This window comes from Ovis canadensis, chromosome 19 (assembly GCF_042477335.2).
Source record: "Ovis canadensis isolate MfBH-ARS-UI-01 breed Bighorn chromosome 19, ARS-UI_OviCan_v2, whole genome shotgun sequence".
NCBI classification, from domain to species: Eukaryota; Metazoa; Chordata; class Mammalia; order Artiodactyla; family Bovidae; genus Ovis; species Ovis canadensis.
The window spans coordinates 65,650,667-65,665,979 of record NC_091263.1 but is presented as its reverse complement, the minus strand read 5'-3'; the positions used below and the strand labels follow the sequence as shown (position 1 = coordinate 65,665,979).

At 42.9% G+C, this 15,313-nt stretch overlaps 1 protein-coding gene across 7 annotated transcripts in view; it reads left to right on the top strand.

Moving 5' to 3' along the window:
- The window catches only part of ARIH2 (ariadne RBR E3 ubiquitin protein ligase 2), a 36,020-nt gene that overhangs the window by 14,240 nt on the left and 6,467 nt on the right, over window positions 1-15,313 (top strand). For 3 of the 7 annotated variants that reach the window (XM_069562429.1, XM_069562430.1, XM_069562428.1), the window contains exons 4-10: window positions 3,697-3,742; window positions 9,190-9,257; window positions 9,757-9,820; window positions 11,015-11,165; window positions 12,092-12,213; window positions 13,360-13,469; window positions 14,813-14,930. In XM_069562429.1, the coding sequence (XP_069418530.1) occupies window positions 3,704-3,742; window positions 9,190-9,257; window positions 9,757-9,820; window positions 11,015-11,165; window positions 12,092-12,213; window positions 13,360-13,469; window positions 14,813-14,930 (672 nt within the window). In that variant the 5' untranslated portion in view covers window positions 3,697-3,703. Of the gene's footprint in view, window positions 1-3,696; window positions 3,743-8,340; window positions 8,414-9,189; window positions 9,258-9,756; window positions 9,821-11,014; window positions 11,166-12,091; window positions 12,214-13,359; window positions 13,470-14,812; window positions 14,931-15,313 lie in introns of those variants that run through there. The other 4 variants (XM_069562426.1, XM_069562427.1, XM_069562425.1 and 1 more) reach the window with 2 other exon arrangements.

Here is a 15,313-nt window from a genome sequence, read left to right as displayed (position 1 = left end):
GTGCACTATTTAAAAAAAAAAAAGTGCACTATTTAGTATTTGCCAAGGTACTCAAGAAGATGTGGCTTCTATAAAACAATCAGAGATGCCGTCAGGAAGAAAATGAAAGCAGAAAAGAACCTGTGGAGATGAATTATGGGTTTGCCAAGTTAAAAAATATACCATAGATAGATCAGAAGATAACAACCAAGAAAATCTCTCAACATAAAGCCAAAATACAGGCTGTGTGTGTGTGTGTGTGTGTGTGTGTGTGTGTGTAAAAAACCAGAGACATGGAGATTCAATCCAGATACCCAGGATTTACCAGAATTTGTGGCAAGTGAGAACAAAAAAATTGAAGGAAAGAAAAGATTTAAAAAGTAAGAGAAGAAGATTTCCAAGAGCCAGAGGGAGGAACAGTTTTCATGTTGAAAGTGTCTGTCTGTTGCCCAGAAGGGTAAAGAAGAGCCATTGCCAGAATTGTCCCTATGAAATTTCAGAAACGCAAGAACAGAAAACCTTAAAGGTTTCCATAAAGATACACCAGGTCTTCTAAAAGACATGGGAATCATGTCTCCAGCATTGACAAGCAGAAGACAGTGGTGCAGTGGTCTTCCAAGTCCTGAGGGAAAATAATTTTTAATCTACAATTCTGTCATTGCAAAAATAAACTTATTTTCAGATGAGCAAGGACTCCAAAAATGTACTTCTCCTGTACCTTTGCTGAAGTAATTCAAGATGAAAATCAAAAAGAAAAATAATAATTCAAGAAATAATTAAACCTAGCAGTCCAGTGAAAAATCCCATGTTCTGCTTGTAGCAGGCCTGGAAAATGGTCAGCCCAGACTGGAACAGAAACTTGGTGGGATCCAGGAAAAATTTCTTCTCGAATAGGAGTGAGGTGGATTCCTAGCAATTGATAGAATGAACAAGTTGGAAGATGGTTGGAATGTGGTGAGAAACCATAGAATTCTTCACAAGGGGGAAGGGAATTAGAATTCCCATGCAAAGCAGAAAAACTACACACAAAAATCAGAAGCCAAATAAATACAAAGCAAACACACCATGTGGCACAAGTATGCGTGATTGGCAGCTACTAATAATGTTAATGTATTTATGCCAGATGTACAAACATTCTTCTCTGAGTGGACCAAGGAGAGTGCTATTAGAAGCTCAGGGGTGGAAATGCAACTCTGGTCCTGTAAACAATGTCTTAAGATTACAAAGGCTACAGATAGAGGAACTGAAAATAGTGATTTAAATATTCAGAAGTTGGGGCTGGGATGGGAGTGGGGCGGGAGTGGCATAGGTAGGGAATTATGGGCATGCTCAGCGATGTTGGTAACAACCAGGAGAACCCAGACAAGTGACTGGGAGAGATTTGTCCTGGCTAGGAAGACTGGGAGAGGATCAGGATGCGGTGGGATGGAGTGGCAGGTATTGTTCCTTTGCATCAAAATGCTTTTTATGAACCATTTTATTTTTTGTTCAGTGATAATTGGAGTAGGTTAAGAGTTTGCTATAATTGGGATAGGTTGAGAATTTGTTGATTCTCAATAAAACAAGTGTTTCTGAGTATCTTCTGTTGTTTTAACTTTTAGATAGATGCTAAGAAAGATGGGGAAAAAACAATTTAACCTCTACCATAAAATTTTGGCCTTTATTTTCTGCCTCCTCCTGTTTTAGAATGATAAGACAGAAAGCAGGTATGCATAAATAAAACCTTTTCTGCTTCTATTCCACATTTTCTGACACAGCCGCTGAAAACACCATTTTATCTTGCTCTGTTGAGAAACTTGAAGTGGTTTCTCCAGATTCCAGCATGAACTCTTTACTGCTCTGCTCCCTAATGTTTGATTTTTGGTTCCTCAAACCTCCTGTCAGCATCTCTGCCATTCGTGTCACATTGAAAGACCTCTCAGTTCACCATCCTTCTTTTTTTTCTCCTTTAAACCTTCCTTTCTAGGTCTGTGTCTGGCCTCTTCTGCTGGACTGTGCACCCACTGAGGGCTTGGAAGGCTTTGATGCCTGCCTGCCTGCCTGCCTGCCTGCGGGGGCTCTGGAGGAGGCTGAGTAGGCAGTGGTTTCAGATGAGACCACAGGAGCCAGGCGGAGGGAGGTGTTAAGTATGGGACCTAGCACTGGCACAGGCATTGTTCTAGCTGCTTAGGTACACAGAGAAGGGAAATGGTGCGAAAACCTCTTCCCCTAGAAAAGAGCTTCATTCCGATGGAGGTTTCTTTACATAAACATATAGGTGTATAGAAATGTGATACGTTTTGAGCATAGTTAACAGCAGCAGTCAGTGGCTCTGTCTTTGAAACATGCTGTTGGAGTTTGTGGCTTTGTCACTAAGATATGAGAGGCTCTGAGGTACCCTCTGGAGAAGAGAGGTAACCTGGCTGGAACACCCTACAAGTGTCTGGTACTCCCTCTCCTTTGCCCTCCTCACAGTCGCCGGAGCTGGAAGAGACAGTGCATCATTTGAAATCACATATAGACAAGATGGGCTTGTAGCTGCAGGAATATGGTAGGAGACCTGGCTTCTAGTCCTACTGTATGTTATTCATTGGCTATGAGCTCCCATCTGCATCTCTTTTGGTTGTGATTAACGGATAGGACTTTGGTTCACTAAAGTAGTAGTCATCTTATCTGTATATGGCTCCTCCCTGGAAAACCATATGGAATTCTAGCAGGGGCTGTAATCTGTCTTTTGAACTAAGTATTTCCCAGAAGATTTTCATTGAAATGCAAACCCAAAAAGATATGCTGGCTGAGATTTACCTTGCAATAATCTCGAGGGTAGTGGTGTAGGTAAGGTATAGCCTGGTTCTGAGTTGATGTTTGAACTAGGTGATGGGTACATGGGTTTCATCATACTCTTCACTTATGTAGATGCCCAGAGTTTTTCATAATAAACAAAGTACCCTCAAGGTCAAGGAAGGGGGATGACTTTTGTATTTTTGTTTTATTCTATTTTTCATAAGTAACTGTAGTTAGTCAGGTCTTTAGATGTTTTTGGCTTTGATTTTAATGATCAGAGACCATAACAGAACTAAATTAAGGTTAGACTGGAGAGAAATCTTCAAATTAGTGTTCATTAATCAGATTTTGTAGAGCATTTGTCACATATGGGTGCCTCAATTACCAGTCAGCTCTCCCTCCATGGAGAGGAAATGCAAGGAAGCAAAGTTAGAATAAGGCGCGGAAGAGTGGACCTCTTAGAGCCTGAGAGTATGGAGGCGTGAAGTATGGGAGAGGTGAAGGCCCACCGCCGAAATTAGACTCGAGGGCTGGTCTTGCCACTACCCCCACCACCGCTGATTTGCCCCATTCTGGGCTGGTGTTCACCTTCTCTTTTGCCTCTGTGCTTTAACCTTACTTCTTTCTCTTATTCCTTCAGCACTTTCTCACCTCACCTTCTACCCTCCGAGACTTGAATCCATCCGTCTTGATCTCCTTCGGCTAGTTTTCCTATATTACATCCCTTCCTACCCTAGACCCAGAAGCGGGCCAACAAACAGTTCACCCCTTTGCTTCCTCTCTGCCTTTTAGTGAATGACCACTAGTGTTTGTTAACAAATGTGATTGGACCATGAAGTGGCTTAACAACAGGCTGAGGCATGGAGCCCTATTCGGGTAGCCTTAAAAGATTTCAGGCAGTTGGCAAGTAAGAATTCTAAATAAAAATTGAAACTACCACCTGTATTTTTTCAGGCCGTTGATGCTCTCTGCCATCGGCTGCTTCCTCCCTATGGCACTGGTAAGTGTGGGAAGGGCTGGTGACAGTTCTGGTGGGCTGCTGAATTTTCTGTTTTCTGGGGGAAAGAAATCTATTTGCAAGCTGTGCTGTTAACTTGTCCCCACGGACTGGACGGCTTGAACCAACTATAGGAGACAAAAAAGATGAAGAAGCAGTAGCGATGCTCAGGGTTTTCCTGGGGAGCTGTTGTCAGGAATGGAGGCTATTCAGTATGTGCCTTGATCCTTATATCGTACTAGCATGTCCTGTGCATTATTTGAATAATAAACGTATAGAATCCAAGTGCTCTGGGATGTTAAGTAATAATGGTTAAATTTCCTGAACTTCTGAATACGTTTCCCCCAAAGATAGATGTTGGCTGTGTATTGGAAAGGATCCAGAATGTTGTATGTACTGAGCGTCTCCTTCCATGGCAGGGTTTATCTCCCTCTGGTATTTTAAGTGCTTTGTGGTCAGGGGATCAAAAACGTTTGTTCCAGTGATTAATTTATAAAATTCTGATACTTGAATTTTTCTGGGGAAAGAGTTTGGTGGAAATCAGAAAAGAAATTTGAGGCTCTCATGTACTAATGAACTTCAGGTAGAGCCGGGGTCCTGTGATTTGAAAAACAGATTCACCACAGTCTGCTTTCTACTTGGGGATCTAACAGAAAATACATACAAGAAAACTGAAACATAGAGCAGGGCGGCAAGTCATAGGAAGGCTAAAATGTAAGCCAGTAACCAAATTGCTGCTGGAGTTGCGTTTTCTAAGCTCCTGGAATCCTGCATCTGTCTCCTTGTAATGAGTGGGTCAGAGGCTGCATAGATCCAGAAGTTTTATCTTATCAAGATAGTCTCCATTCCAAGTTGACAGGCCCTAATTCGCTATTTACACTGTTCCACTTTTCTGGTCTCTGAAGCCCTTAGATCCCAGAAGAAAGTGCGTCCAGAATATCTCCTGAAATGCTGAGGTTGTGGACTTGTGTGCTGTTAGCCATGTCAGGAATGGCTTGCTGATAACAGCAGCTAAAATCCTCATGTACACGTCACTGCATCTCTGTGAGAAAATCTTAGCATCATTGGCTGCTGTCCAGGATTTCCCCCTCAGGTCCACCTCCTCCCCACCCACCCCGCCAAACCCTGCATGTGAAGCCGGGATAGAATTGTATGGACACTTTATATATTGTTTATTAAAAAAACAGAAAGGAGAGCTTGACTCCCCAGCAGTTGTCTATGCCTTTAGGTATCTGCACAGGTGGTAACTACTGACCGTGTTTTGAGGGCCTGTATCTGGGAAGTAGCTTTTTAAAGATCTCTCCCAAACACAAATTACGGAGAATGACAGAAGTTTGCCTGCAACCTCTGGGAAATAGTGATGTCCAATGGCCAAGTCCTTTCTGACATTCACGTAGCCAAGTGCTTCCTGAAATAAAGATCTGAAAACCATCTGAGGGTGTTGAGACTGAAAATGTCATCCAAGCCAAGCCAGATTGGATGGGCAATGCAGAGCAGAGTCCAGGCTGGATGATGACAGAGGTGACCCCACGGTCCTTTCAAGCTTCACAGGATGCTCTCCAGGGCCTTCTGACCCATCGTGGGTCAGGTTTGAAGGCACAGGGAATGAGAGGGAAAGGCAAGGAAGATGGGCTACACTTGACTGTGTTCTGACTCCATCTTTGACTCTGAAAGCCTTCTCTGGACCACCCAGGGACTTCAGGACCCTGCAGTGTTTGATGAACTGTGTACCACTACTTTCCCTCCCTCCCTCGAGGCCTTGGTGTGGGAGGTTTAGAGGGAGCCGGAGTGTTGTGAAGTTACTGGCATTACAGGCCTGCTTATACTAAAATTCACATTGTCTAGTCAGTTAATCTTTGGTCAGAACTATGTATGTTCAAAACTCTGAGGGGGATGTTTTCATTCTCAGGAGTACATAAAAGATCAAAATGAACTATTTTGAGGCAGTGGTGTAAGGGTCAACTCTCTGTTTCTTGTGACATTTGTTTATTCAGAAGATTGCCATTGAATTAAAGCTGGCAAACTTTCCCTCCAACTTCATGAAAAATTTAAAATATACAAAGACTTTTAAAGAATTGTGCAGTAGGTATCCATTTATCTACCGTCTAAATTATACAGGTGCTAACTTTTTCCTGCATTTACTTTATCATGTGTCTGTCCATCGATCAATTTTATTTTTAGCATTTATTGAAGTATTACTTACATTCCATTAAACTCATCCATTTTAGAGTGTACCAGTAGAAGAGTTGCAGTAAATGTAAACAAATGTACAGCCATCGCCACAATCCAAGTTACAGAACATTTTCATCAGCCAAAACGTTCCCTTATATCCATTTGTAGTTAGTCCCCAATCCCAGTCCCAAGAAACTACTGACCATCTTACTGTCTGCATAGATTTGCCTTTTCTAGAAATTTCATGTGACTTTAATCTTATAGTATGTAGTCTTTTGTGTCTGGCTTCTTTCACTTGGCATGTTTTCAAGGTTCATCCATGCTGTATCACATGTCAGTAATGCTTTCCTCTTACTGCCCAGTGAGGATTTTCCATTTTATGGATATATACCACATTTTGTTTTTTCATTCATTCATCAGTTGATGAACATTTGGGTTGATTCCAGGTCTTGGCTCTTATGAAATATGCTGCTGTGATGGTTTGTATAACAGGGTTTTGCATGGACATGTTTTCATTTCACTTGGATAAATATCTAGCAGTGGGATCGCATGTAACATTTTAAGAAACTGCCAAACTGTTTTCTGAGGAGACTCTGCTATCTTACATTCCCACCAGCATTATATAAGTGTTATAGGTTCTCCACTTGCTTGCCAGCACTTAGGTATTGTCAGTCTTCTGTATCATTCTAGTGAGTGTGAAGTAGTATCTTATAGTTCTAATTTGCAATGGCAATCCACTCCAGTACTATTGCCTGGAAAATCCCATGGACAGAGGAGCCTGGTAGGCTACAGTCCATGGGGTCGCCAAGAGTCGGACATGACTGAGCGACTTCGCTTTCTTTCTAATGACTAATAATGTTGAGCTTTTTGAGTTATGTGAGTTCTTTATATGTTCTGAATTAAGTCCTTTATCAGATATATGATTTGCAATTATTTTTTCTGTTGCAAATCATATATTTTGTGGCTCGTCTTTTCTTAATAATGTCTTTTGAAGAATGAAATTTAATTTTGATGAGCTCCAGTATATCATATTTTTTCTTTTAAGGATTGTGCTTTCAGTGTCATAGCTAAGAAATCTGTACCTAAAAAACCAAGATTGCAAAGATTTTCTTCAGAAAGTTTTATAGTTTTCAGTTTCATTTAACACTGTGAACTGTCTTGAGGAAATGTTTGTGTGACATGAACTAAGCTTTTAAGTTCTGAGTTTTGTATAGTGATGTTCAGTTATTCTGGAACCATTTGTTGATAAAAGACTGTTTTATCATCTGTTGAATTACATTGGTACCTTAGTAGAAAATTAATCATAAGTGTATGAGTTTACTATTCTGTTACATTGATCTATAGATATGTCTGTCCTTAAGCCAGTACCCCACTGTCTGGATTACTGTAGCTTTATAGTAAGTCTTGAAGTCAGATGGTGTAAGTCTTTTCCAACTTTGCTCTTTCACGGTTGCTTTGGATATTCAGGGTCCTCTCCATACATTTTAGGATCAGCTACTAATTTATACCCTAACCCCTGCTTTGATTTTGATTAATTTTGATTGCTGTGTTCTGTCTAGCTGCATTGTCCATTCTGGTAGCTGCAATCACATGTAGCCACTGGGCATTGTGGCCAGTTTGGATTGGTATGTTCTATAATTCTGAATACAATGGACTTTGAACAATTAGATGGAAAAAAAAGATGTAAAATGTAGTTCATTAATAATTTTCAGTGCGTTAACATGTTGAAATATTTTAATATATTGGGTTAAATAAAATATATTTATCAATACAGTTTAGTTTTATCAATAAATTTTAATTTTTATTTGCTGCTATGTAGAAACACATTTGTGATTTATATATATTGGCTTTTTGCTCAGAGGGCCCTTTGTATCCTGACTTCCCTGTAGGTCTTCCTTGGTGTCCATTACTGGGCAGAGTGCCATCATTCTATATTTTGCTTTAATTAATGGTCTTAAAATTCCTTCACATTCATAATGGATTAATTGGGGGAGACTGAGGCCTTGGCAGTCTGTGATACACTGAGGCCACGCTATGGGCACTCACAGTGCCTCCGGTAGAAGGCTGGTGGGAGGTGCGTGTGCCTGTAGTGTTGTATGTATTGATAATCCTCAGCAGTTGGCTTTGAAAGAATAGATGGACATCTGTTCACTTTTATGAAGCACTAGACACATCACTGACTCGATGGACATGATTTTGAGTAAGCTCCAGAAGTTGGTGATGGACAGGGAAGCCTGGTGTGCTACAGTCCATGGGGTCACAAAGAGTCGGGCACAACTGAGCGACGGAACTGAACTGAGACACATCCTCTCTTCACATTATCCATTCTCACCAGAACTCTGCTGGAATATTCTGAGTTGGTCATTAGTGGACTTGTAGTCATCAGTAAAATTTTCAGTTTCAGCGGAGGCCTGTGTCGTTTTCCATACATGGAGGGGCTGATGCTAATTCTGAGGCTTTGTTGCTGTTGCTAGTGCTGTTGAGATCAAGGGATCAGACCAGGTATGGTGCTGAAGTTCTATTTTTTTGGGAAGGTCAAGAAATTTCATTTTGGGAATTCCCTGGTAGTCCATTGGTTAGGACCCCACTCTTCCACTGCAGGGAAGTAAGCTCCCACAAGCGGCGCACTGCAGCCAAAAATAAATAATAAAACAATATAATTTTCAGGTTGTAAAAATATAGTTGTAGCCAAAAGCTGTTCTCAAGCAAATTTTAACATTTATACCAAATACTTTGTCTCTGTTTTCATTCTGTGATAGTAGTCTTTGTGGATGAATAGTTTTGTTATAGAGGCAGAGGTTTTAACCAGGGGTGTTTTTTGTTTGTTTTGTTTTGTTTTTCTGGGTTTATATAAGAAGTTCAAGCCTGGAGAGCTTCTGCAAGTAACATGCCTACCTGGAGGTGCTCGTGTATGGCCTCCTACAGCAGCTTCAGCAAACATAAATCACATCAGGGAACTTACAGCTCATTTGCTTACTTTGGATTCTAGGTCCTTATTTACTGTAGATAGGATGATTTTGTGTAAGTTTGAAATGAAACTAATTTCTTTGAAGGGTTGCTAATGAAAATAAAGGTTGAAAAATCGAGAGATCCAGGAAATTGCTTAAGACTCTAAGAGTCTGAACGTAAAAGATAAAACAGAACCAAGAGGAAGATTTTAAAATTCAAGCCTGGACCTGCAGTAGAGAGGAATGTATGCATTTCTCAAAATGTAAGAGCACTCTGAAAAAAACAACCCAACTGCATTATAATTTTATTTCTTTTTTTCTTCTTTCTAGGTGTCTCATTCAGTTGCTAAACTTATATTAGTTAATTTCCACTGGCAAGTTGCCGAGATACTGGACAGGTAAGGTGTTTTGGGGGAGGAAGAGATGGCGTTGTCTGTAACTTCTCTCTGCCTGCACACCCAGTGGTAATAATTGTCTGTGTTATGGAGAATATCCTTACAGTGTGCAGAGTATATTTTTTAAACACTGGGTCATATTGTATAGCCTTTTTTCTCTCAGTATATGGTGAACATTTTCCAATGTTTTCAGCATATTCTTTCTGTACCCCCAGTTTTAATGAAGGTACAGTATTTTACCATATTGATGTTCCATCATATTCCAAACCCCTGTTGTTGGACAGTGAAGTTAGGTCAGAGTTTTTATGCCATCATTAATGTTAAATCAGTGCCCTTCTAGATAACACTTGGCAATATCTCCAGGTATTTCTTTCAGACACATCAAGTGGAATAAATACATCATGACATAGTGCTTATTACCTTCAGAGAGAAAGGTCAGCTCATTTACCACCATATCTCCAGAACCAAAGCTCTGATTCCCTTTATGCTTTTTGCTTTGTAGATACAAGTCTAATTCTGCCCAGCTGCTCGTTGAGGCTCGAGTTCAGCCCAATCCATCAAAACATGTGAGTGTCCCTTCCTGATACATGTGGCTCTTGCTATGGCTCACACGGTTATTGAGAACCATCTTATTTTGTTTATAGTGCAGCATCCCCAAGATGCTTGTTCCAGTATAGGCCTAAATCTTCCATTTCCGACATCATTTGGACGTTTTCCTCATAGACGAGGAGTGAATGGCTGCCTGCCCTCTCCAGCCTCACCCGTCTCCTGCACTTATAGCCTATGCTCTGTCCTTGCTGTGTTCTTGGGGTGCCCGTTCACTGCATGCCTCTTTAACTCTGCTGCTGCCTTCCTTGGCTGGGATTGTCCAGATCCTGTACCCATCTTTGCTCATGAGAATGGAACTCACCTTTAAAGACCCGAATCCAAGCCATGTCTCCCAAAACCTGTCTCCTGGGAACACTTCCCTCCAAACTCTTTTAATTATATGTTTCAACCTTTACATGTATATTGCAGTGATTCACTCATATCTTTTTAGCTCCCATAGTAGACTAAGTGCTTTTTAAGTTTAGGAATCATATCCTACAGTGTATAGCGATTTCCTGTTGTTGAGAGTTCAGTCAGCATTTGTCAAATGAATGGGGGAGAATTAGGGATCAGATCACCACATAACTTATGCAGCCTCTTAGAGAATTTCCAGAAGCATACTAGACAGAGTATGGTCCTTTTCCTCAAATTATTTTTTGTATGGCCAGTGAACTAACAAGAACCTCATGTTGGGCTTTCACTGGTTTGTGGCTTTGGCTGGTGCCCCCAGACTGTCTTTGTGAGTTTATGTAGCAGAGAATGGGTTCTGGAGCTATTAGAGGCTCACACTTCAGCCCCTAAGAACCTATTGGCTGGGTTTATAGTACTTGTTGAGAAGCAACTCTGGCCATGCTGAATGAGGGCAGTTTTCAAAAGAAACCTAGTAGCCTCCAAAAGAAGGCAGATTGAATGACCTCTCGGGACCTTGACAGTTCTGAAATCCTGGTCTTTCCAGCCTGACCTTATAAACTACTGTGAGATCTCATTTCCATCTTCTCTCTCCCTCTCTAAATCTAAGGGTTCACCAAGCCTGGCTCCACTACCACCTCCTTTGGGAAGCCTTCCTGATATTATATTTTTCCACTCAGAACTGGCACTCACAAAGCCCACACATGGCAGTGGAGTTCTGATCCTTCTTGCAGGCTGGCTCACGTCACTGTACCTCCCTCCAGGTGCCCCCAGCCCACTCCCCTCACCACTGCGCAGTGTGTATGCAGTTTGTGCGGAAGGAAAACCTCCTCTCTCTGGCCTGCCAGCACCAGTTCTGCCGCAGCTGCTGGGAGCAGCACTGCTCCGTGCTCGTCAAGGACGGCGTGGGTGTGGGTGAGTCCCCGTGGGGCTCATAAGCGGCTGGCAGGAACTGTTCAGCTTCAGCCCTGCCCTTTCTGCCACTCAGGTGTTCTTGTGAACCTAACTGAAGTTTTCAAAATCAGAACCATTGGTTTCCAAACATGTCAGTCTGAACAATGGCAAGGTTTACCCTAGTCCTGAGCAAGATGCAAGAGTTAAGGCTAATGTTTGGGCATTTATGTAACTGCTGGTGTGACGGCAAGGCTACCTTCTCTTGCTTTTTGGGAGAACTGTCCTTTAAGCTGCCTACCTTGTCTATCTTGATTCTCAAAGTGGCAGCCATACTTCAGAAACTCCTAGAGGGTTTACTGTGATTTAGGTAAGCACAAATCAGACTTGGTGATGAGTTAAAGGAGTCTTTGTTAAATTATGACTTCATGATATTAAAATTAGCATTATATTAATTATATCTGTAAAAGCTCACTGTGTTGATGGTAATCACATGCACATAATAGTAAACATCACAAAACTAAATTGTAAGTCAAGAACCCTCTGGGATTTTTTAAGCAGTTTTTTTTAATCGGTGCTATTTGTGATATATACTATTTAATTGCTCTTGTTTTTGTTGTTTGGTTGGTTTTGGTTTTTGTGGGTTTTTTTTTTTTCTTTTTGTTGTGCTGTGTAACTTACAGGATCTTAGTTCCCTGACCCAGGGCTCTGGTAGTTAGAGTGCCAAGTCTTGACCATTGGACCATCAGGGAATTATCTGTCATTTTAAAATTTGTAATAATATTTTAGTTGCATCACTATATAAATATATTGATTTCTCTCTTTGAATAAATTCTGATGCTGCTGGGGTTCCCTGTGTAAAACGTGAGTTTGTTGGGTGAACTCAGCAAATACATTATAGGTGTGTCTTCTGCGATACAGTTGTCCATCCGGTTGTCTTTCTTCAACAGGTGTCTCTTGCATGGCTCAGGACTGCCCACTTCGAACACCAGAGGACTTCGTGTTTCCATTGCTGCCCAATGAAGAACTGAGAGATAAATACAGGCGCTACCTCTTCAGGGATTACGTGGAGGTATGCCCAGCTGCTGCCTGGTCTTCCTGAGCCTCCTTTTCATCAGATGCTTACCAGTTACTGTACAGAGGAGGCTGCCAGTAGATGCTTTCAATCTGAAGAAAGAGCTGCACAGCTTTTAAAAAGTTTGAAAACTCTAGAGTACTAGTAAATCCCAAGTCTGTTTCTTCCTCACTCTGTATCCTTTGACCCCTTAGATTCCTTCTCTGAGCCTTGGTTTCTTTCTTGTGTAGAATGGTCAGGCACACCCACTTTGTGAAAGTGAAAGTCGCTCAGTCGTGTCCAACTCTTTGCAGCTCTGTATAGTCCCTGGAATTCTCCAGGCCAGAATACTGGAGGGGGTAGCCTTTCCCTTCTCCAGGGGATCTTTCCAACCCAGGGATCAAACCAGGTCTCCAGCATTGCAGGCAGATTCTTTACCAGCTGAGCCACAAGGGAAGCCGCACCCCCCGCACCTTACGCAAAGTTACTTAAACAAGCTATTGTATGTCACGGGATAAACATAAGTCAGGCATATCTCAGGAGTTGCTGTTCTATTCCCTTCACCTTGTGATTCGGCCCAAAGAAGGGGTGTTGCTTCTTGCATGATTTGGCAATTTGTTCGAGTTCTGAGTGGTCAGTTTTGGAGTCCTTCCCCTCTGTTGGGCTACCTGTTCAGGCTTGCTGGTTCCATGCAGCATAATTTTGATCCTTGCCTATTATTCCTAAGCTTTTTGGATTGACTGATGGTGTGGGTCGTCTCATGCACAGGCTGCAGGAAAAACAAAAGGCCTTGTTCCGGGTGCTCTTGGCCACCTTTGGTAGATGCCTGAGGGTTGTTGAGCCCCTCAGGGTCTCATGCACAACGACTGGGCCGTGTTCCTTTCCAGCCCTAGTCCCTATGCACTTTCATCTCAGAGACACGAGTCTGTATTCTGTTCTGTCATCTAAGCTTAGGCCATTCTGGTGAGTTGCTCCCTGGCTTAAGCTAAACATTCAAAGGACATTTTCAGGACCTGCTTAACGTCTGGTCTTCATGACATCCATCATGAATTCCTGTAGCCCCTTGATGGAAGAACAGGAGGCGTTTAAGTACTCAGGGAGGTCTAATTTGGAGGTACCAACTAGGGGATGTCCTCATTGTTCCCCCCCTTGGTGTGTTCACAGAGTCACTACCAGCTCCAGCTATGCCCTGGTGCAGACTGCCCCATGGTTATCCGGGTACAGGAGCCCAGAGCTCGCCGAGTACAGTGCAATCGGTGCAACGAGGTCTTCTGGTAAGAGTGAGTGTGGATGCCGAGCAGCCCTGGCTGGTGCCTTCTCCTCCTCTCGAGCATCACTGCTGTGGCTCTTGCGAGGGCGGGGCTGGGAGAGGCTGGGCCTTTGGGCCAGAAGAGCAGCGCTGTTCTACGAGGGCAGATGTTTGATGATACTCAGTCTGGAGACAAGAAGGAGACACAGACTCTTGGAGAATGTGCTGGGGTTTATGCTACTAAGACTCAGGGCCCAGAGACTGCGTGTCTGTGTGGAGGTAGATCTCTCTGCACAGATAATGCACATCTTGCCGTATATGAAAGCTCCAGCCACCAGTACTTTAATCTTTCTCTCTGTTGGCCATTCTGCTAATTTTATAACACTGCAATTCATAAACATGGTTTACATCTATCTGGGGTTTACTCTGTTCAGTAAACATGATGGAACTAGCTGAAGCATACTGAAGGCTTACCAGCGGAGCCGCTCTCTCCTGACCGCTTTCGCTTCATTGTCACAACGACTGTGTGTGATTGGTACTGCTGTTCCCCTTTCTTATAGATGAGGAAAGCAAGGTGCAGATAATGGCAGAGCCTTCATTTAGGCCCAGACCTGTGCCCTATTCACACCTTGCTGGAAGAGTCACAGTGGGGCTTCAGGGAAAGTAGAGAGAAAATGGGGTCCGTGTGCATATGTGCCTGCCTTTCAAGGCATGGTCGAGGAAGTCGGTGACTCACCAAACATTAAGAACCACCAATGCGGTTGCTCTCTACCCTTTGTGTCCCATGTTAGGGCCTTCTTTCCCTGGGACATATGTGGGCTACCTGCCTGAGAGCTTTTATCCAGAAAGTCACCGTTGGCTTGGACAGAAGGGAAATTAAAAGCACAGGAGCCTGGCCTGATGAGTGTTGGGGTTTTTCTTTTCTGATCCTGAGTTTCGGGCATTGTCAGAGGTAACGTGCCCCTCACAGACTGCACAAGTGCCGACAGTGTGCATCCGGTGGGTGCCTTGGACTCAGATAAGCCCGGGCTCCCAGGCCTGGATCTCATTCCTGCTTTGGGTTGGAGTTGAGTCCTCTTCTCAGAATACCCCCCCGAGCCGTTTGAAAAGCTGAGTTCTGAATTTGATATCCTGTTAGGAAGGATTGACATCACCTAAAATATTTAAAACAAATGTCTCATTTGGGTTTATTGAGAGAAGTCCCCCGAGGAGTTCAGAATAATCCTGGGTAAGTCAAGGTCTCAGACGCCATGAGAGGTGACTTTTTACCTCTTGGAAAAACATTCTAATTCCAGATCTGTTGGCTTGGACAGAAGGAAAAGGAAAAACACAGGATCTGACCTAACGGTTATCTTTTCTGGTTTTAAGTTTCAAGTGTCGTCAGATGTATCACGCCCCCACAGACTGCGCCACAATCCGGAAATGGCTCACGAAGTGTGCAGACGACTCTGAAACAGCCAACTACATTAGTGCCCACACTAAAGACGTAAGGACTGTATCTTACCTGTCCTGGGTCTGCCCTCCCTAGTGCCACCCGCGGCCACGGGGCTCGTGATGGAGGTGGCAGACCCTTGCCCTGGCGTGGCAGAATTTGCAGCAGTTGATCTTAGCGTGCACCAGGCTCCTTTCTTTTAATAAAATGCTGAAATGCTTGGAGAAGTTTGACCCTCAAGAAAACTCATTCGAAAAAAACTAGGTTTTACTGAATGCCTCCCCAGCGTTAACAGCTATGGGAGGGAGGTGGTTGACAGCCACATCAAATAAGTAGCAAAACTGTAATGCAAGCCCAGGCCTGCCCAGTTCTCATTCTGGAAACATCCCACGGGAAAGCATGGCCCGCAGCCCCTAAAGCTGTGCATGACTCAGCAC